We start from the raw sequence: 23,949 nt of genomic DNA on the forward strand, positions 1-23,949 counted from the left end.
TGAGTCATAAGTGAGTCATTTCTAGTGTGAGTCATAAGTTCATCATTTGTATAGCCTGTGTCATATTCTAAGGTCAGTCTAGTGAATAAACTTAGTTCAATTGATGATTCATTTCTTTGCACCTTAATTAAATTAACTCAAGGTTTGAGGGAACCTGCAAGACTCTGGGGAGGGGGATTTTTAATCAGCATGGCCCACACTTGTAGGTAAAAGGAATCTATTTTGTAGAGATGGTATTCATTTGAACTCAGGTGGTGCAAGAATTTTTGCCAGTATCATTGAAGACACCTTAAGGGTTCAGGGAACTGCTAGTTGGAGAGTAATATAGATCCTCGTTTATCTGATGATATTGGTCAAAGTAATGCTTGCACTCACTTCAAGAATTCTTGTCTATTGCCACAACAGTCGATGTTGGCAAGATGTTCTGAGGATAGCAAAGTTTCAAGTGAGCAAGTCAATAAAGATAGGGAAACTAGCAAAATCAACTTCAAGGGATGTGTCAGAGTAGTAACCTACAGAAAGAATACTTACTTAACAGTGTCTACAGTAATGTCAGGAGTGCTGTCAATAAAATGGCTTAATTTGAACTCCTCGTTAGGACAACTAATGCTGACATAATAGGGCTAACAGAAAAGTGGTGCCAACCGGAAATTGGGGATGAAAGGTTCCACTATGGTATGTATAATGTATTTAGGAAAGACAGGGAAGACAGGAGTAGTGGTCTCATGCTTCTTATCAAAAGCAGCCTGAGTGCAAAAAGAACTTTTGCCGAGTCTGAAGTTTCATCTGCCATCATAGAATCTGTGTGGTGTGAGTTAGTGAGGAAACAAAGGTATAATGAGAGAGGGAGTAATCTACAGACCAGAAGACTGAAGAATATGATGAGAGTCTGCACATGCACAGAGAATGAGTGAGCAAGTGCAAATGTCTTATTATGAGTGACTTTAATCTGCCCAAGACTGACTGAAATCAGTGGAAGGGAAACTCACCATGGGGAAAAAAAAAAAATTAAATTAAATAGATTATTATTTGTACCAGCATGTTAGAGAAAATACTAAGGGTGAGAATATTCTTGCCCTCATTATTAATCACATATTAGATGACATCACAGGACTTAAAATACAGGGACCATTGACAGGTAGTGATCATGCAGCCCTCAGTTGAAAGATGAAGAAAAGTATTGCAGTAGTTAAAGGTTGCTGTATTTTAAGGGTTCTAATTTCAGAAGAAGAGAACTTTGGGTTTAAAGTTCCAATATGGCATCTATTAATCTGGTGGATTGCAGAGTAAGGGCAAATACACTTGAATTAAGGAATACCTTTAAAGCAAAAATTACAGAAGCCATGAATGCATATATACCATTAAAAAATATTGCAGGAGGACACTGAAATGGATGAATAAAAAGTTGTCCGGTCATATAGAGCAAAAAAAGATAGCACTGGACAGTTACAGAACAATGAAAAGTACTGAAGCCTAAAACAGCTAGGAGCTGATTTGAGGAAAAGGCTGTGTATGAGAAAGCACCGGCTAAGAGAGCAAATGATGAGGACAATAATATTTCACGTATGTGAATACAAAGAAGAAAAAAGTGAATCAGATCAAGCCGTTGTACACTTGCTGTGGGAAAGGCTTAGACAACCCAGCTGATGTTGCGGATGAAGTGAACAGGTGCTTTGAATCTATCTATCTTTACTAAAGAGAGACCCTTCGTGCTGAGAAGAGGCTGCATGAATGAGGCTGATTCATATGAAATTAGTGATTTTGAAATTACTGTGATGTTCGAAAAACTTTCAAGCAAAAAGGCAAATAAGGCTCCTAGAGTTGATGGCATATACCCAGTAATTTTTAAGGAGGCCACCAAGGAATGTATTGAACCACTGAAGTTAATTATTATGGAAACTTTTGACTCGGAAGAGATTCCTTTGGATTAGAGAAGTGCTAATGTATCACCAATGCATAAAGGCAGTTCCAAGAGCGAAGTCAATTACAACAGACTGGTTAGTCTGACTTCAGTGGTAGGACATGTAAATGTTCCTGGATTGCACGCTAAGAAAAAATCATGTTTTAACTAAATTGGCTATCTTGACACAGTTACTCATGAGCTGGATGTAGGGAACAATTCTGACATAGTTTATTTGGATTTTAGCATGGCATTTGACTCAGTCCCTCATGAGAGATTACTGGATAGGCCGCAACATGATGGGATTACTGGAAAAATTCTAAGATGGAAGGCTGGGTGGATGCAGGGCAGAAGGCAGAATGTTGTGATTAATGGATATTCTTCATATTGATGTAAAGTCAGAAGTGGAGTACCCCCAAGGATTGGTTCTTGGACCACTGTTGTTTCTGGATTTCATAAACAATATTGACAAAGTGATAAGAAGGCGTTATGTTAAAATTTGCAGATGATGTAAAGATTGGTAGAGTAGTTAATGATAAGTACCAAGCAGTACTCATTCAGGTTACGATGATGCGATCTCCATTGCATCATCATAATCTCCATCAGGAAGGATCAGGCTTTGCCTGAAATATCTATTCATTCCTGGACAAGGCACATAGCTTCAAACTGGAAGGATTCCATGTACACTATTATTTCCTGAACCATACTTTGTTATCTCCTGATTGGTAATTTTTTTTCTAGTGCAGGAATTCATTCATGGCTTGATAGGGATGTAAAACTTCTTAGGGTGGAGGTTAATTGTCAGAAGGTTCTCAGTTTGTGCAATATGTCCACTGCTGGGGTTTTGTGAAACCCTCTTGGTTATCTGATTCTTGAAAATGTTAATCCATTCACTTTTCATTTTGATAGGGCTGCAATTTCTATAAACCTGTTCATAGAGTGTACATGGATTCCTTCCAGTTTGAAGCTATGAGCCTTGTCCAGGAATGAATGGATATTTCAGGCAAAGCATGATGCTTCCTGCATCAAACTAAATGCCCACCCCCAAGAAGTTTTACGTCTTCTTCAGTGATCTTTTCTAGTGTGGGAATTGATGTGATTATATCCTGTGTGTCACTGTTAGGAGAAGATTTCTCCTAACAGTGACATACAGGATATAATTGACTTCACTCATTTCGTTTTGCTGCCTTACTTAATTCAAGGTGCAGCACTGTTAAAAGAAGATTTAAATAAAATACCCATGATCATGAGCAATAACTTGAAAGTTAACTTCGGATTAGAAGTAACTAAACAGTTAATTAATTTGCTGCAAGAAACGTTCAATCTAACTCTAAACGCTAATCCCTCAATTTCAACTAAAGGTCAGGTACCTCAATCGACGCTGCTTTCCAGAGACATATCAAATTTTTTTCACATGTTCACATTACTTCCACGTTCACCAAATAAATATTGTTTAATGGGATGACAAGACTTGCCAATGACTGATTTTTAAAATAACTCCCCACACAATCTCATGCAACAATTGTGATACTCACCTGTAATGAATTTGAGCATCGTCCAGGTGGCTCTGGTGGAAGTTTTATTTCATCAGGATTTAAAAACTGAAGACTACGATGAAATGAAACTAAAAAAAAAAAAAAAAAAAAAGTTTACAATCATAAACAAATTAAGATACAATTTTAGCAACGAGCATTTAAATCACATAAAATTTATAGCTATCATATAATACCTATTCCATTTCAAATATATATAAAAAATCAGTTACTCTGATTTTGAAACATGATGGCACTAAGAATATGCACAAGTCAAACTCACAAAAAAGATCTTATTTAGACTAACATTTTTACAGGGGATTTTAAGTGGAGTAACGGTGTTACTACTTTTAATTTATCTTTTACTATTTATCACATTCAAAATATTATGCTTCAAGATATAGGCATCATAGTATTTTTCAAAATCATTATGCAATTCATATTCTAGAATATAATAGAGGAAACAAAGAAAAGGCTGTTCAATAAAGCAGCTTAATTATCTATTAGTGGGTTTCATGTGAGTAGAGCAAAATCATATTCAAGCTCCCCAGGCTACATATACACAGACATACAGTACAATGCATCTGTAGTCTCACAGAACTTGCACAATTAATTTCTAACTTGGCAGGAGAGTCTCAATGCCTGACAAACCCAAAAAAGGCTCAGGCATACCTGTCATATCTTACAGTGTGTTAGGTGCACTTCTCTAATAATAGATTCTCAGTCATTACATCCTCTAATTACACTAGCCAACAAGAAATATTTTTTTCATACCTCTGTAATGAAAAATATGCGATTCTGGAGGAAATAAATGTGCTGAATTCGATAATTACCATAAAAAAATTCTCTATCAAATCTACATCAAAAGATGGACCAACGTTTAACATTAAAATTTTTGTAGACTGTGCCACCTCGGCATAGTCTACAAAAATCCTCACCAAAAACATTAAGTGTGCTGTCTACAAATTATAAATTGTTGCATCAGAATTTGAACCTAAAAATCATAGGTAGAAGTCTGATTATGTTTATCACAAGAAAACCGAGGCCAGAAATTGGCCTCAGTTTAGATCTAATTCCAGAATAACGTCAACTGTGTAGTACCACACTCAGATTTGCAGAAAATGAAAAGGGCCCAAGGGTATTATGTGCAGTCAGATAAGCAGTTATATGAGCAGTGGAGAGAGGTTGCCAGGACAGCTCATGGGGTTTTTGTCAATGATATGCAGGATTTTTGCTAGCAGGGATAAGCACATGATTATCCCATTGTATAAGACAGTGGTCAGGCCACATCTCAAGTACTACAGGTCTAGAGACCTCATTTTAGGAAGGATGTAGAGCTGCTGGAACAGGTACAGAGAAAGGCAATGAGATTGGTGAATGGAACAAAGGGGTGCTCTTACCAAGAATGGCTTCAGTTCTAGAAATTGCAGAATCTGTAGACTAGGCACCTGAGAAGTGATCTGATTTAGATGTTTAAGGCTTTGAATGTCTTGAGCAAACTGAAGTGCTGATGGAATTCTTCCTCTTGTTCAGAAAATGCACACAAGGGGGATAAATTCAAACTAAGGATGGTAGCAGAATAGATGTACACAGGTTTACCTGGGTTGCAAGCTTCCATCCATTGTGGAAGTGGATAGTTTCAATAAATTCAAGAAAGAACTATTGGAGGGGATAAATAGGTGATATAGGATTTTTTTTTTTTTTTTTTTTTGTATGAATAGCTAGCCTATGCATCAGCCATAAAAATCTTACTTTCTTGCATCATTTGCCACTACTACTAATAATAATGATAACAATAAAAATAATAAGCAGAGGCTGCCTCCTAATCACTACATAGAAAGAGCAATATTGTTTAGCTGTAGAACATTTTTGCTTGTAATGTGCAATTTGATATTGTAATGTGCTGTTTGAATTTTATCTGTAATAAGCTTATGAAAGATTTTTTTCCTCACGCTGCCCCAGAAAGGGGAACAATATTCCATGATACAGTAGATTTGAGATTTGTACAGAGTTGTTTAAAAGAAAGATAGTACAGAAGAAAAAAACAAAAAGAAAATCCAGTTTTTTTATGGTTCCTTCTTCTTTCAGTCACATAGCTCCCTGAAGAGCTGTTGTGGCCACCAATAATTTCCTCCAACTGCATCAATCTTGTGCTCTACATGGGGCATTGAAAACTATCATGCTTTTGTAATTGGGTAACCAGTTTTTTCTTTGACCACCCACTGTGGGTGTAGTTTGACAGCTTTCGGTCTTCTGACTTCTCCACTAATGCTGGTGTTCCTTAAGGTTCAGTTCTTTCTCCCACTCTTTTCCTCTTGTATATTAATGACCTTCTTCCACTGACCAGAAATCCTATCCAAAATTCTGTTGATGATAGCACATTGCATTCCACATTTCAGTTTGAGAAACTTTGCCCTGGACAAACAGCTTCAACTTCTTGAATATCCACTACCATTTCCTTAAACACTGATCTCCAGGTAATTCACCAGTGGGGCAAAGCTAACTTGATTTCAATCCTTCTAAATCTCATTCCTGTCTTATATCTTGCAAAAAAGGATTCTTCTGCTTCTATGTTTATCTTCGATGACACTCAGATTTCTAGGCAAGAGCACATATCTCTACTAGGAATTAACCTCACTTCTAATCTCTGACATAAGCATATCACAAATATTGCTTCCTCTGCACCTAATAAACTGGGTTTTCTCTTTTGTACCTGGCATTACTTTTCTTCCAAACAGCTACTCACTCTGTACAAATCTCAGATCTGCCCTACAATGGAATATTGTTCCCACAATTGGAGTGGTGCTCTCAAAACCTCTCTCAGGCTTCCAGACTCCATTCAAAACAGGGCAGTTAATAACCATCTCTAACAAAGTCTCTCTATCTGTCTCATAGATGTTCTGTTTCTTCTGCATGCCTTTTCTACAGATACTTCGATGAATTTGCCATTTCTAACAAAGTCTCTCCACTATCTGTCTGTCTCAAAGATATTCTGTTTCTTCTGCATGTCTTTTCTACAGATACTTCAATGAGTTGTTCTCAACTAGCTTCTATAATCCCCAGCTCTCTCTCTTCCAAACCAGTCTAAACATGTGCTGCAATCGGTTAGCACTCTTTTACTGTCCAACTTTAAACTCACAGAACCAACTTTTCTTCTTCCTCATTTATTCTTTCAATTTCCATTTTCTGGAACAATCTGTCTTCATATGTATTTCCTGAAAATTACAATCTACAGAAATTCAAGTCTAATGTCAACAAATATATTCTTTCATCTTCTCAATCTTCAACCCCTTAACTGCTTCCCTCTTGAAAATTGGACCATTTTAGTGCTATCTATCTGAATGATCTGAGATTCTGTAGGTTGAAGGAGGGAAAGACGAGTATCACCATAAAACTAGTTTTTGGCTTCTTTTAATAAATTTTTGTTGAGAGAAAAATGTGGGACAAAACTGTTTGAGTGATCCTCAACTGTTTACTTCATAGTGACAGAAATCCAACACAAGATAAAAATTTTTAAATGGTATTCCAATATTTGTTATGAAAATGATTTAATATACACATATTTTGGTCTCACAAATATAATAACATAAAATATTGTCAGCTTACTTGGAGAATCAGGCCTTGTTCCCAAATCACTTGAACGCTTGCTATCTGGAGACTAGACAAAAAATAATAATAATTTATATCAAAATTTTATAACAGATAATATCAGATTCTTTAAAGATAATTTGCTGTGTCAGTGAGTGCATCATTATATAGTTAATACACAAATGAGACTGAACTTAACATCCTACAATAGCACTGCAATATTCAATTCATGCAATAACAATTTTGAATGGATTGAGCAAGCTCAATGCTGATGGGATTCTTCCTCTTGCTCAGGCCACAATGAAAGGGCACAAATTCAAATTGAGGAAGGACAATTGCAGAAGTTTGCCTTTAGCCAGCAGAGGATTGACTGCTGGAACAAACTTCCATCTGTTGTTGTGGAAGTTTAAAGCTTAAATCAATTCAAGGAAGAACTACACAAACTATTAGAGAGAATGAATAGGTGAAATGGGAGATGTTGGGGTTTTTTTTTTTTTTTTCTTTTGGCTGATGCTTGCATCATTTGCCACTGCTAATGTTCTTGTCTTGGCTTGGCTTCTAAAGGATGCATAGATACGTATCTTAATTCTTCAGCCAAGATTGAATTGGAGTGAGACCCAATTATTTATTAAGCACCATACACTATAAGTGGGTGAGCTTTTCTTGATAGATTTTAATTAGTGCACAACTTTATATTATAAAATGCTGTTCGGAATATATTAAGTATATCATTATATTTATATAATTTTAGATATTTTAGGATTGGTATTGGGCTAAGCTTAAGCGTTTAGTTTCAAAAGTAAGTGACTCATTGGTTAAGTTCACTTAACGAAGTCATCAGTATACTTCTGATTGAACTGGTTTTGGAGAACAAGTTAAAACTGAATTCTAGTTTTGCTGAATACAATAGTCTCTTACATTATCAAACATTTCTCTAATTTTAGATTAATTTTTAAGTAGGGCATTTTAAAGGTAAATTTTCAGCACCCTACTAATATATTTATTTTGATATTTTTATGAATTGAATTAGTACTGTACTGATTGCAAGATATATGTATAATTATTATTTCATTAATGATTAAACAAGGTTGAGTAAGCTTGCCACATCACATGACTGTATGACAGACAGAAATGGTTGTAGGCAGTTCCTGTGGGTCACGAGTTCAGTGATTGTTCAGTGCTCAGTTGTAATAACTGTTCCGAGGTTATTTTTCATAGACAATGTTAGTTCATCTGACAAATCTGTTCTATCCTTGATGTAAGGAGTGCATAAAACTTGGTGCATTATTGGATAAACCTGAGTCACTGAACAAAAAAAAAAAAAAGCCTAAAGGCAGAAATAAAACTTGCGACTCATCAAGGACTCGAATCTAATAACCTGCTTAGTAATGCATTCCCAATTCAGAGCTAAGTACAAAATGATGATAAAGAGCACACTGCTCTCTCCAGCTTAACAGTTTATTTAGGAATTCTACTGCCATGAAAATGGGAAATAATTTTTCTAATAAAGATGAGCAAAGTTCAATCAGGGTATATTTTTGCGGTCTAAAACTAATGACGTTATCAATTTGTCATTTGGGGAATAAAGAGAACATTATTATTCCTATGAGAACTAACAATAAGCTGGATAAATACAGTGAAACAATGCAAAGAGTTAGATCAGAAGGTTTTTTTCCTGTCTGATTCTGCCAAGTCATGATAGGGATAACTACATGCTAAAAGCCTTATGGATTAACTCGAGAACTGAGGAACTCTGCAAAGCTTTTGGGCCAATACTTTATATTTTTATCAGCATAGGACACCCTAATAAGCATTAGGTTGAACCATGCTGTTATTTCTGAACAGAAGTGCATTAAAAGGTTAACAGTGGCCGCAAGCAGAGGCAAAAGTGATTCTTGCACCGCTTCTATTAGAATGAGCAGCAGCCTGGAAAGCAAAACAATGGAGATTTCCAGGACTGCTGGGAGTCATAGTGGAATAAAGAAATACATGGGCTGTGTTAGGGTAACTAAGAGTAGAAACAGGTGCATGTATACTTGCATGTACACCAATGCTAGGAGTATAGTTAATAAATTCGATGAGCTTGAAGTGCTAGTCAAAACATCAAAGGCAAATATTCTTGGGATATCAGAGACATGGTGTCACACAGATATAAGCAGTGCAGAATTGGAATTTGGGGAGTACAATGTGTACAGAAAGGACAGACAAGACAGGAAGGGAGGAGGGATTATGCTTTTCATTAAGAAACACAAAATCTAAGGAAGTGCATCCAATTTATGTTGGTGGACAATGCAATGTTGAGTCTGTTTGGTGTGACAAACACTGGGAAATGAAAAATGAGAGTAGGTGTGTGTTATAGGCCTAATGAATCTGATGATTATAATGATCAGTTGTGTACAGAAATAGAGTGGGTCAGTAAATCAGAATGTCTTGTAATGAGGGATTTTAACTTTCCAGATATCAACTGGAACTTGTGGCTTGGTCACTCGAAAACTAGCAAGACTTTTGTGGATTTACTGGATGACTGTTTTCTACAGCAACATGTTCAAGAGGCAACTAGAGGGAGTAATACTCTTGATCTGATTATCAGCAGTAATTATTCATGCATTAAGAATTTGCAGATAAAGGAACCACTGGGTGGTAGTGATCACAATGTACAAACTACCATTAAGGCTAAAGGAAAGGGCTACTGCTTTCGTAAAGGTACAACAGGGGTCTAATTACAGGTGTCTCAGACAGTTTTTAAATCCTGTACAGTGGGATCAACTAATAATGATACCAACATTGAATTCTAAATGGGAAGCCTTCAGAGACTTAATTTTGGAGGCTATTAGGCTTTTCATTCCAACTAAGAAATACTGTTCAAGGTTTAGGCCTAAATGGATGTCAGATAAACTAATGAGGCTCATGGCAGAGAAGAAAAATGTATGGGATGCATAAAAAGTATCAGGTGACACAGAAGCCTATGGCAGATTATGAGAAATCCTTGGAAAAGGATGCAAAGAGTTCTTTGCTCATGTAAACTCTAGATGGAAAGGGATGAATCACACTGGACCACTTAACATAGATGGGTTGACTATTGATGATCGTGCTCAGATAGCTGATAAACTAAATGAGTATTTTGCATCTACATTCACACATGAGGAGTTATTCAATGAGGGGAGTGCCAGAAGTTTATCAAACTCTAACAAGGAGCTAAGTGATTTTGTAATAACTGAGAGCAAGTTGGATGAGAAATTGTTGAAGTTAAACATAAAAAAAGCACCTGGGGTGGATGGGATCGATCCAGTTATATTAAAAGAGGCAGCAAAGGAAGTAAGCAAACCCTTAGCCATAATTATGAGAGCTTCCTAGGACTCAGGGGAGGTTCATGGACTGGAGGTGTGCAAATGTATCACCAATTCACAAAGGGGATTCAAAAGGTGACAGAAATAACTATAGACCTGTTAGTTTAACTTGTGTTCTGGGGAAAATAATGGAATTACTGGTTAAAGCATTGCAGGATTATCTAGACAAGATTGCAGTAACAGTTAAGACACAGCATGGGTTTGTTAAAGGGAGGTCTTGTCTGACCAATTTGACTGGATACTATGATGTGGTCACAAAGGAACTGAATGCCAAAAATAATTCTGATATCATATACTTGGATTTCAGGAAAGCTTTTTATACTGTTGCACAGGGAAGAATGTCGTACAAATTGGAGAGATGTGGCATTTGGGGGTAAGTTGCTGCAATGGATAAAGGGATGGTTGAGTGGGAGACTATAGAGAGTGGTAATCAATGGACACTGCTCTTAGTGGTTAGTGGAGTTTCCCAGGGTTCGGTGTTGGGCCCATTGTTGTTTTTTATATATATCAATGATATTGATGAAGGTATATCAGGTTTAATGTCCAAGTTTGCAGATGATACAAAGGTTGGCAGGGTTGTTAATGACAGTAAAGACAGTATGCTACTCCAACTGGATCTAGATAAGTTGGGCAAATGGGCTGAGAAGTGACAACTGAAGTTTAACTTTGACAAATGCAAAGTACTGCATATGGGTAGCAATAACCAAAGAGAAATGTACCAATGGTGTGGTACTACACTCAGGGAAGTGGAAAGTGAAAAAGACCTGAGGGTAATTGTGCAGTTGAATATGAAGTTCACAGAGCAGTGCAGATGGGCTGCCAGGGCAGGTCATGGAGTCTTGTCAATGATATATAAGAATTTTGCTAGCAGGAACAGGGAGGTGATTATCCTGTTATACAAGGCAATGGTCAGGCCACACCTAGAGTAGTGTACAGGTCTGGACACCTCATTTTAGGAAGGATGTAGAGTTGCTAGAACGAGTACAAGGAAGGGCAACAAGATTGGTGAGGGGAACAAAGGGGTGCTCTTACCAAGAAAGGCTTAAGTTCTGCAATTTGCAGCGGCTGGAGAGTAGGCACCTGCAAGGTGATCTGATTGAGGTGTATTGGGCCTTGAATGGCTTGAGCAAGCTGAATGGTGATGGGATCCTTCCTTTTGCTCAGATTAAGAACCTGGGGGGGGGGGATACAGATTCAAATTGAGGAAAGACAGTTGTAGAATAGATGTGTGAAAATTTGCCTTTAGCCAGCGGGTAGTTGATTGGTGGAACAGACTTCCATCTTTTGTTGTGTAAGTTGATAGCCTAAATAAATTTAAGGCTGAGCTGAACAGACATTTGGAACGGATGGAGGGGGGTTTTTTTGGCTGATGCTGCATAAGCTTGGTTTCTTGCATCATATAATGCTAATCAGTGGAGAAGTCAGAAGATAAAGAGCCATCTACCATCACCCGCAGTGAGAAGTCAGATAAAAAACTAGATATCCAATTACAAAATGCAGTTGGCAACCCACAAGATGGAAGCTTATTTAGACGATTATGAGCATCTTCCATCTGATGGAAGCTTATTTAGAGTTACTTCGAATTTTTGGAAAAGTCACCTGCTATGTCAGAAGATGTGTTGCGCATTCGGTATTATTATTGTTGACTATAGATGTGACTTGTGTATATCAGAAAACTCCTTGCTTAGAAAAATATTGATCCAAGTGCAGTCTGCATTGATTCCTTTGTTTTTATTAAAATCATTAGGTACCATTTCAATAAGAAAACCTTTATTGAATTGCACTTTTCTGGAATCTGTCTTAAATGAGGATCCTAATGTTGCCAAAGTTAATGTAGCAACCAAGGCTTGTGCAGCCTGATGCCATATCTGATGATGTTATGCAGCTAAACTTAAGGTCATTTTTATGACTCTTGAAATTTACCTTAAGGTGTCTCAAAGACTAATCCATATGCCAATTCTGTTTTAGTATTAAAATTAATTAGCCATATAGGGCAAGGAAGTCAAAAATGTTTGCTAAACTAGCCAAAAAAATAAAATAACCTAATAACCTATGTGTTTCCTTCCTCGTCCAGGTAACTGTCTAGCTGACCTTTGAATTTTTCCCTAAGATATCAGCTTGAACTAATTAATTACTGGAATAAGAAACTTATTATAGTAATTAACAGCTTGCTAGCTAAAAGAAATCATCCTACAATCTAGTCTAAATCTTCTTCCCTGTAATTTAAATTTATAGCTTCTGATTCTGAAATCATTTATAACAGTGAAAATTTCTCCTTTGTTCATTCAATTAATTAATTTTATTCATTAAGTTCTCCTTCATTCATAACCCCTCCACAGGCCACCGTGGTGTGGTAATGTGGTGCCATCGTGGCGTGGTAGGCAGCCAGGCAAATGCCTAGGGCACCATTTGGATAGGGTCGCTTCGCCATTGTGTGGATTATTTAATTTTATGGGTAATCCATATGCCCTAGGCTAATGCTTGATTTGCCTAGGGGTCAAAAATATCTCATGACAGCACTGATAATATGCCTCAATGAGGTCCTCTTCTCTGGTTGCCAAGCTCTGCAGCACACATATTCAAATTCTTTCCTCATATGGGTACCATGTTGCAGATCTAGCCATGTGGAATGCCTACCTTTGGACTCTTTCACGCTCAACATCTATTTTTAGGTGTGGTCTCCATACTGTACAAAGTATGCCAAGTACAGCTACTCCCTGATTAATGTAAGGGTTGTGTTCCACAGAACTCTATGTAAGTCAGATTTTACATAATTCGGAATTTCCTTCATGCTTGTGTAGCACTTGCAACTATGCTCGCTGAATTGACTGAATCAAAAAATAAATGTTTGATGAACATGTGAATAGAATTATTTATTGTATTTATTCAATTTTTTATCTCGTGCGCAGAAAAAATTATAAAAGCGTGCAATTTAAAAAATTTAAAAATTATACAATTACAAAAAAAGGGAGGACACAGGCATAACATCAGTAAATTTTATCTCTTGAGCAACGTTGCCAGAATCGACATCTTCAACTGATAGGTACACCGCTGTGGCGGTTGAGGGCTGTGGAGATTTAGAAGGGGTCGGCCACTCAAAATTTATGAAAGAACATTAATGGATGACTGGACAATGGCTTTTTTTTCTTTTCATCGTAGATTTCTCTGTAGCAAGCAAGCATATCATTCACCCCTCTGTTAACTTTTAAGAATCGTTCATTGTCAGGATCCATCTTCTCAAACCTCGCCATTGCTGATGCAATTTCACGAAATGCCACTGCCATCTCTCTGGTGATGAAGCTCCTCATTTGGTTCATCTTGAGCTTCGTTAGCATTTTCTTCTTTCGTATTCACTGCCTGCAAATCAATAAGTTCTTAGTTAGATAATTCCTTCTCTTCTCTTCTTCCTCTATTAACTCCCCTATGTCTTTGGCAAAAACCTCCAACTGAAGTAGCTCTGCAACCTTTACAATCTTATCTGTAACTTCTTCATATGATTTGTCTTTTTCAAACTCTTCAAAGCCTTTTACGTGCCATGGGCATACTTTCTTCCATGCACCATTTAAACAACTTTTAGTAATTTCCACCCAGGCCTTATTAATATTTAAAATTAATGTTTTAAACAACTTTTTTTGCTTTTAATTTTATATATTTTACCAAATTTTATTCTTGTTATACAACATCTATTTTATTTTGTTTTAATGTTTTAACATATAGTTATACAATCAGTACGCATGTATTTTATTTTATTTTATCAAAATAAAGACATTTTACAGATTCGAGTCAGTGTTATTTAGTAGCATTACAGATGAATTAATGTTTAAAATGCCATGGTAAATATTGTAAGATTTACAAAAGTCTCTTAACGTTAAATTTTTCTCACTGTCTACTGCAGACAATGCCTGAGCAAATGTCGTGCGCAAATAGCATGCTTTTAAATTTGAAATAACACCCTGATCCATAGGTTGGATGAATGAAGTCATGTTTGGTGGTAGAAATATGACTCTCACATTCAAACTGAAATCATCTAGTTGCGTAGGATGTCCAGGAGTATTATCTAATGGAAGCAAAATCTTGAAAGGAACGTCATTGTCTTTTAGAATAATTTTCAACCTTGGGAATGAAGCAGCATTTAAACCAATACTCAAAGAAAGATATTGTTATCCATGCTCTCTGGTTCGATCAGAAATGCACAGGTTATGTGGCTTTATTGATGCCCTTAAATGCACGAGGATTTCCAGAATGGTACACAAGCAGTGGTATTAACCTGTAATCTCCCACTGCATTAGCCCCAAGCAGGAGCATGGACCTATCTTTTGAAGCCTTGAAACCTGGCATCATCTTTTCCTCTTTGGCGATGTATGTTCGATCCGGCATTTTTTTTCCAATGCAGAGCAGTCTTGTCAATGTTAAAAATTTGCTATATTGAATAGCCGCCTTCATTAATAATTTTTTCCAACACATCACAAAATTTCTCTGCAGCTGCAGAATCGGCACTGGCGACTTTACCGCATACTTTGATGTTTTGGAAACCAGCACAATGCTTGAACCTATTAAACCACCCGTTGCTTACCACAAACTTGGCTTGGGGTTTGCTGTACTTATCCTTAATACCTTCATAAATACTTCTTGCTTTTGCTTGAATGGCCATTGGATTCAACAGCTTCTGAATCTGATTTTCCATCCATATTATTAATAGCTGTTCCACCTTCAATATAGCACCTTAACACTGTTTTGTGATCATTGATCTTAAGTGCATTGATCCTTTGACATGTTCTTTTATACGCACACTGTCCTTTAAAATTGTATTCAATGTTGAAGCAGTGAGACCTAATTTCCTTGCAATAGATGACAAACTTTGTCTGCTTCATACTTATTAATCATTTTCATCTTCATTTCTAAATCAATTTTGTTTCGCTTCCTGGCACTGCCAGCACTTGCACTTTTCATTGGTCCCTTTCCCTTCATCATTGTAATACGTAAATAGGAATAAAGAGAAGTTTCTGAAAATTTGTTTTTTATATGATTGAAGATTTCGGTGAAGAGGAACACATTTTGCCATAATAAAGTAAAAACCCACACAATTCCAGTTATCGGGATTATCGCAAATGCAATAAGATTGAGTTTGCTACCCATTTATAATAGACTGCACTAACAGAAAAGCCCAATAAATCAGAAAGTGCAAATTGTTTTTGTTTTATGGTAGTGACCTCTAGAAATGTGTTTTAGAAAAATATTCCAAAAGCATTCAAAATTGATTCTTAGAATGGGAACATATGATAACAGTAAAAGTGTAGTGCAATTTCCATTATAAATATGACCTTTTAGAGAGATAAATAGCTTAGTAATATAGCGAAATTTTCAACTTCCAAGGACTTGGAATGAATTACAAAAAAAAAAAAAAAAATGTTATTGTGTTCACATTACGATATTTTTACGATACTTCCGTTTATTCCTACAGATTGAAAATACATTCCCATATTTTTTTCAGTTTGCACCGGCTGGCAAAAACTTACATAAAGTCGAATTTGTGTAAGTCAAGTAGTATTACGTAAGTCGGGGAGTTCCTGTACAGTCCAAAAAATTGACTATGCATCTAGATGATTTCAATTCGAATGTGAGAGTCATATTTCTACCACCAAACATGACTTCATTCATCAATTTCCCTCTACTGTTTTTATTTCATACTCACAAAGTGTATGTTATTTTGGTGTTGCTATTCCACACACATGTAAGATGCATTTTGTGCATTAGAGCATAGCTGCATACATTTTGTGCATTAGCTTTTCAATTTGGATATCTCAAGAAGAACGTTTTTGTGCTCAACTCTTGGCTGTTTTAGCTATTTTATGATTGACTCAGGATAAAGGAAATGAAAATTCCTCAAGATAGTCAGTGATCTGGGATATTCTGGGAGTTCTCAACAAGTTTCTACAAGAAACTAGTTTTCTAATTGTCATCAGATATTCAAGACTGTAAGTGCTTCATTTGCAGTCTATAACAGAATTAAATATCTCTTATGTGGAACAAAATGTTCACTTATCCACTTTTAGATAGTTTATACTTGTTCTACATGTTTTGACTTTAAATTATTATTTTCATCTTCAAAATAGCAATTTATGAGTGGGTTATATACATGTAATGAAAAAGGAAAAAATAAAAAAAACACTTCTTTGCTTACCCTTTCATCAGTAGGGTTTAAATCGGAATCAATACTATCATCTGATTCTGCCCTGAGTTCATCTTCCCAACCTTCGGCTGCTGTATATGACACAAGCTGGGAAACTTTCCCTTCTTTACTATTAAATCTATCTTCTGAAATAGAAATTTAAACAAATTCAATGGAATTTTTTTGATAAAATTTTTTTTCTGATTGATGAAAATATTTTGTACATAAATTTATATGACATGGAAAGCAAAAAAAATAATAATAAAATTAAAATAACAATAATAAAGAATCTAAATTTTTCAAAACAGTTAAATCTTTGTTGGGTGGGTGGTTAAGAAGGTGTTGTTGTGATTTTTTTTTTTTTTTAATGAATGTTTACTGTATGGTAAAATACGTGAGAGAGTCACTCATCCAATTATCCACAGCCACATAAGCCAGGGGTTAAAATGAGAGTTTACCACTGTGGTGTTGCTTATTCAACAGGTACTTTTTTTTTTTTTTTTATGAAAACCCCAAATGATAGGTATTAGAACCTATAGTACTTAATACCGTGCTTGGGTTGGAGGTTGAGAAGATGAAAGAAGATATTTATTGACATTAGACTTGAACTTCTGTAGACTGTAATTTTCAGAAAAGACATAAGAAGGAAGGTTGTTCCAGAAAACAGCAGTTGAATGAATAAACGAGGATGATGAAAAGTTGGTTCTGTGAGTTTGAAGTTGGACAGTAAATGGATGTTGGCTGGTGATGGCACATGTTCGGACTGTTTTGAAAGAGAGCAGGAATTATAGAAGCCAATTCAGAAGAACAGTGCCCATGGAAGTATCTGTAGAAAAGGCATGCAGCAGAAACAGTACGTCTATGAGACAGCGAGTGGAGAGACTCTGTTAGAAAGGAGTTAATGACTCCTTTCTAACAGAGTCATTAATTAACCTAACTGCCCTCTTCTGAATGGAATCTAGAACCCTGAGAGAGGTTTTGGGGGCATCACCCCAGATGTGGGAACAATATTCCATGGTTGGGTGGATTTGCGATTTGTACAGAGTGAACAGCTTTGGAAGAAAAGTAACACCGAGAGCGAAAGAGGAAACCAAGTTTTTTAGATGCAGAGGAAGCAATATTTGTAATGTGCTTGTACCAAGAGAGATTAGAAGTCAGGGTAATCTCCAAAAGAGATATATCATTTTGCCTAGAAATCGGAGTGTCACCAAAGATAAGCATAAGAGCAGAAGAATCCTTTTTGTGAGATATAAGACAATTTGGTTTTCAACTTCGATGAAAACCAAAGAGCTTTCTACAGGAGTACTGGACAAGACGGGAAAGATGGAAATGGACTACCCAAGCAGAAGTTCATTGGGGAGTTCTGGAGCAACATATGGAGCAGTGAAATAAAACATAATGGCCAAGCCTCCTGGAAAGAACTAAAGCGGAAGAAAACCAAGGACATACAAGAGATAAGAGAATGGGAGATTCAGGAGAAAGAAGCACAACAGTCAATCAGGAAGTCCCACAACCAACAAACCCCAAGAATAGACATCCAGAAAATACATTGCCAAGGAACCCAGACCCCAGAAACAATCCAGCACATCACTGTGGAATGGAGGATGATCACCAGGATGGAGTACACTCACAGGCACAACCAGGTTACCAGGATAATACATCAGAAGATAGTGCAAAAATACCAGTTGATCAAAAAAAAGTATACTGTATTACAAGTACGAACCTCAAGCCATACTAGAGACCCCCTACTCACAAACTATACCGGGACTGTGCCATAATAATAGACAAGACAATCCCACACAACAAACCAGACATAACCTCATTGACAAGAAGGAAAAGGATACCTACCTGATTGACACAGAACTGCCCAACACCAGCAACCTCCAGAAAACCTACAGGGAAAAAATCAGGGAGGTACACAGACCTAAACAGGAAGTCAAAGAAATATGAGATATGGAATAAGTAATGACTATCCTGATCACTGTGTCAACCAGCCTTATGATGCTAAAGAACCTCCATAAGAACCTAGCAGCAATAGGCCTCCCAGAGAACACCAACATGGAATTCAAGAAAGCCACAATAATAATAACCAGACATAACCAACTTCCTCATGTACTTGGTACCAGTACCTGTCACTGGGTGGAAAAAATTCCATAAAGGAGAAAGTTTTTTTTTTTAAATAATAATAATAATATAAGCAATATAAATAATAAGCTTAAAAAAATAAAATATGCATAAAACAAAAAGGAAAAAAAATTAAACTCAGTTACCTATGATTTTCTGCTCGCGAAAGTAACAATTTAGCTGACTTTTGAATTTAGCCAAGCTGTAGCCTCAACTACCTGCAGGGGTTAGTTATTCCAGTAATTAACAACTATTTTGCTAAAAGGAACTTTCTACAAACCAGTCTGAATCTCTTTTCCTGTGATTTGAATTTACAGCCCCTAGTTATGGAATCATAACAGCAAAAATTTTGCTTTTTGCTTTGCAAGGTAGTTTATTATGGCAAGATGACATAAGATAGGTGCCAACCTTTCAAAAAGCTGGAGATTGGGCATTTGTAGTCAGGAGGTCATCTGGCCAAAACAGTACAGGTTTTTTTTGCAAAAACAGGGTGGGGGGGGATTCTTCACAAAAAGAGGAATACACAGATTTTCCTGCAAAATGCAAGTTTTTTTTAAACACTCCACAACTACACTAGAAATTAAATCTCAGTGACAAAATACATTTTATAATAAAATACAATCTCAGGATTGCTTACCAATACACTAAAAGTAAACATAGGCTTACATCAATTGATTATGGCTGCTTCAAGAAAGCTATAGCAGACTATGGACACCTTCAGAAATGCTGATTCAAAGTTTTGTTCAAACTTGGCTGTCAAGAGCATTTCCTTTCCAAAACTACACCAAAAAGAGAAGATCTGAATTTAGTTTTTCCTTCATCAGGTTGAACATTTTGTGACGTTCAGCATTTCTATGAGAAATCATTAAATTAAAAGAATGATTCAGGTAATGTTATAGTTCATGTTTCTTTGTGCACTTGTTTGTTACTTGACCAAGGACCACTGTGCACCGATTATTTCTTCTTTCATAATGGTCTGGTAGATTCTCACACTGATATTAACAGAACTGATCTGCAAAATATCTATATCCTTACAATGATATTGAGTACTGTAAACTTTTAAATCAATGTTTTTAAAGTTGGTTCAAAAAAACTTGTTCTCTAAAAAAATGTTACTGGATGATGAACTGGTTCTCCAAATACAATTATATTTAAATTAACACTTTCAATACCCAAATTGGAAGCTTGCCATCTACAAATTCTGTTTGGAGCTAGCAAATTTTCATGTGCTGTAAGAAAACGCACTCTGTGCTTAAAAATTCACAACAGAAAGTTACCGTTCATCAAACTAATCTGAAATTTACTAAATTTATTCATGAGTCATACAGATTCTGCTATAAGCACATTAAATATTTGAAATTGTAACACCTTCGTTGGATGATATCAGCATACAAAATCACCTTAACGTACATTAAATTTCTATTGCATCAACTTGTTTTGACATACATGACATATTCTCTCTCACTAGTCTTTTATAATTCTGATTGAAAAGAAAGGTGAAGGTGGACATAACAATTTACTGACAGACTCATACCGTAAATTAACTGCAACACAAGTTGGGACATGAAATGGCATAATTTATTTTCTTTGAAACTAAATCTTTAATTATATTAGTTTCTAATACACTGTTAAGCTTTTGTATTAAATTTCTCAATTGAGAGATGGTATCATCCCTAAGCTGTATCACAGACATTACATTGAAAATGAAAACCTGCAAAAAAATTTGCCTTTTATATTTATATAAAGCTAACTGAAAAATTATAGCAATCTATTCTCAGATTTTTATCACAACTGTATGTGTTAATAAAATTGGTAAAAAAAATTTAATAATTTTTTTAAAATCCTGATTTTAACAGTTTTACTATTTCCTGTGAAAAGAAAATGATGGAGAAAAAGTGTTTTTGCAAAGAGAGAGAGACACTCTATGGTACTGGCTCTAGTACAATGGCAAGGGAGAGTTGGTAGCTTTGCAATGGAAGCAGTCACTAACCTTGTGTTCATTGATAAGCTCAACCAATTTATTCATAAAGTCCAAGGTATTAAAAATTCCAAAACATACCATAAACCATGAAACAGAATACTATAATTATCCATAAGTAAATTATAAATCCTTTTTGGTTTTTTTTTGGTTTTTTTTTTTATGAAAACCCCAACACGAAAGGTATCAAAACCTATAGTACTTAGTACCATGCATGGGTTGAAGGAGAAGTATGGGGGGAGGGGGATGCCGGAAACTTTGCTCTAGAGACTAAACATGGGTTTAATGGAATGTGAATTTCTTTGAGCAAGTAATAATATTTTCTTTACTTCAAAGATCCGACTATATAATTTTCAAGTCAAATGTAATAAAATATAAAGAATCCTCACTACTGTACTTACCATACGAATAAGGTGTAGGCTCTCTACTAGAGTTCCTTTCCTGTAGACTTATATCCATATCTATGTCAGAATCTTGTTCATTTTCAGAATCAGTGTAAGTAGCAGTCAAGGAAGCTAGTGCTGTTGCTTTATTAAAATCAGATGCCATGTTTTCGTTTTATAACCTATAATTAAAATGTCTTCATAACCAACATGCTTTAATAAACAGACAACAGTAACCATTAAAAACAGTGATTTTAACCTTCCAACGTTTGCCCACTTGATGTTCACAAAAACACTCATATGGTGTCTTTGTATACCTCTTTTTATTTAATTATAAAAAAAATTAATTTTAATGGTTACTGTGGTGACAGTAGCCATTAAAATTAATGGCAGAAAATTGGCAAAGAAGACACTTCATGGCAGACACTAAAATGACCTCCTTCAAGGCTACATAGTAATAGCAGTAATGACAAATGTTGCAAGAAAGCAAACTCATAGCATCAGCCAAAAAAAAAAAAAAAAAACTTACAGTTCATCCATCCATTACCCACCAAGAATTTGTCTAGTTCTTCTTTGAATTTATTTAACCCATTCATTTCCACAACAGATGGAAGCGTGTTTCAACAGTCAACTGCATGCTGGCTAAAGATAAACTTCCACATATCTATCCTGCAACCATCTCTCCTCAACTTGAATTTATGGCCCCCCCTCATGTGTAGTCTGAGTAAGTGAAAGAATGCCATTAACATTCCGCTTACTCAACCTATTCAAGGCTTTAAAGACTTTAATCAGATCTCTGTGGCAGGTGCCTAATCTCAGGATACTGCAATTTTCAGAACTGAAGCCTTCTAGATAAGAGCACCGTTTTGTTCCCTACACCAGTCTGGTTGCCCTTCTCTGCACCCATTCCAGCAGATTTTTTTCTTCCTAAAATGAGGCTTCCAGACTATTGCACTAAATTGAGGAAAGACAGTTGTAGAACAGATGTGTGGAAATTTGCCTTTAGCCAGCAGATAGTTGATTGATGGAACAGACCTCCAACTCTTGTTCTGGAAGTTGATAGCTTGAATAAATTTAAGGTTGGGCTAGACAGGCATTTGGAGTTAATGGATGGGTGAAATGGTTTTTTTTTGGCTGATGCTGCATAAGCTTGCTTTCTTGCATCGTATGACTCAACTAATGCCAATGTTTGATTACAAATACTTGTATTGTTACAATCATGCAAGTATGAGGGGGGTATCAAAAAGTTTGTACCCTGACCTAGATGACGTTTTTAATATAAGTTTTCTATATATTCAATAACTAACATGTAAAATTTCATTCCTATATGTGATAGTACACCAGAGGTAGGGCCAGAATCTGAAGAAGGACACTATGGTTGACAAAATGGAGTATCGAGCAGTGATCAAATTCCTGCATTTGCAGTCAAGAAACCTCAGGAAATTGACAAAGAAATGAAAGCTGTGGCCTAACCATGGCCTTACAGAAGGGGTTAATTACTTCCTTATCCCTGCTAACAAAGTATATCATTGACATACCTGTGAGACATCGAAAAATTCAAGGCAGAAGTAGACAAACATTTGGAGTTAATGGATGGGTGAAATGGGATTCTTTTTTTTTTTTTGGCTGATGCTATATAGGCTTGCTTTCTTGCATTATATGCCTGTACTAATGCTAAAGTGCAAAAACATGAATGATTATTCTCAATTTTAATCTTTAATTTTAAAATTTTGTGAACTATTAAACTCTGAATGCCACCCTCCCCTTGATTAGGCACCTTTGTGTATTGCAAATGTGCACCCGGCAACCCTGCGCACGATGGCATTATTAAGAAAAATAAAAGTTATAGGCAGCAAGCCCCGAGGGCAGTAAAATATATACTTTCTTAATTAAACGTTTGAAACTGCGCCATAAAAGGGGCGCAGTTTCAAACGTTCGCAAAAATTTTGTCCTTTGGTTGTTTTGTTTTTTTAACAGGACCGTTTCGATGGTTATACAGGCAGGTAAGCGTAACTCTAGGAATGATCTTCATTTAATCTGGAACAAAATATCTAAAAGTTCTAACTAATATCTCTATCTAAATATCTAACGATGTTTAGATAGAATTCTAAGTTCTACCTTGTTAATTTTCCAGTAAACACTAAATGCCCAACCACGTTTAGGGCGATTATATTAATATGAAAACAATAAAATCTCGAAAGTGTTATGTTATTAAAAATCAATTAAATGGGAATAAAATCATTATAAAAATGAATATTCACTCACTTAACTTATTATTTTTTAACGTATTATTTTAAATAACAACTCTTCGTTTCTTGATGCTTCGTTTAATCATCACGTTAACCAACAATGCCATCTTGAGGGATAAAGGGAAAACATACCTGGTGAGTACTCGTATTTTAGCATTAGCATTAGCATTAGCATTAGCATTAGTAGAGGCATTTGATGCAAGAAAGCAAGCTTATGCAGCATCAGCCAAAAAAAAAAAAAAAAAAGTAACATAAATAAATAAAAATAACCACTTCCACTTCACCCCTCTGTTCGTTCGAAATACCTGTCCAGCTGAGCCTTAAACTTATTTAGGCTATCAACTTCCACGACAAGGGATGGAAGTCTGTTCCACCCACCAACCACCCGCTGGCTAAAGGCAAATTTCCGCACATCTATCCTACATCTGTCTTTCCTCAATTTGAATTTATGCCCTCTCAGGTGATTTTTCTGAGCTAGAGGAAGAATCCCATCAGCATTGAGCATGCTCAAACCATTCAAGGCTTTGTACACCTCTATCAGATCACCCCGCTGGTGCCTAGTTTCCAGACACTGTAATTTGCAAAACTTAAGCCTTTCTTCGTAAGAGAACCCCTTTGTCCCATTCACCAATCTAGTTGCCCTTCTCTGTACTCGTTCCAGCAGCTCTACATCCTTCCT

The 23,949-nt window shown here is 36.1% G+C and overlaps 1 protein-coding gene across 2 annotated transcripts in view; it reads right to left on the reverse strand.

Annotated features, from left to right (window-relative positions):
* LOC150078566 (SAP30-binding protein) overlaps window positions 1-23,371 on the reverse strand; it is a 142,407-nt gene extending 119,036 nt beyond the window's left edge. For both annotated transcript variants that reach the window (XM_090385462.1, XM_090385463.1), the window contains exons 1-5: window positions 23,287-23,371; window positions 21,040-21,203; window positions 16,549-16,682; window positions 7,039-7,090; window positions 3,436-3,524 (exon numbers count right to left, since the gene is read on the reverse strand). In XM_090385462.1, the coding sequence (XP_090241588.1) occupies window positions 3,436-3,524; window positions 7,039-7,090; window positions 16,549-16,682; window positions 21,040-21,187 (423 nt within the window). In that variant the 5' untranslated portion in view covers window positions 21,188-21,203; window positions 23,287-23,371. The remainder of the gene's footprint in view (window positions 1-3,435; window positions 3,525-7,038; window positions 7,091-16,548; window positions 16,683-21,039; window positions 21,204-23,286) is intronic.
* Between the last annotated feature and the right edge of the window lie 578 nt (window positions 23,372-23,949).

This window comes from Mastigoproctus giganteus, chromosome 11 (assembly GCF_048544385.1).
Source record: "Mastigoproctus giganteus isolate SK-2022 chromosome 11, ASM4854438v1, whole genome shotgun sequence".
In the NCBI taxonomy this organism is placed as follows: domain Eukaryota; kingdom Metazoa; phylum Arthropoda; class Arachnida; order Uropygi; family Thelyphonidae; genus Mastigoproctus; species Mastigoproctus giganteus.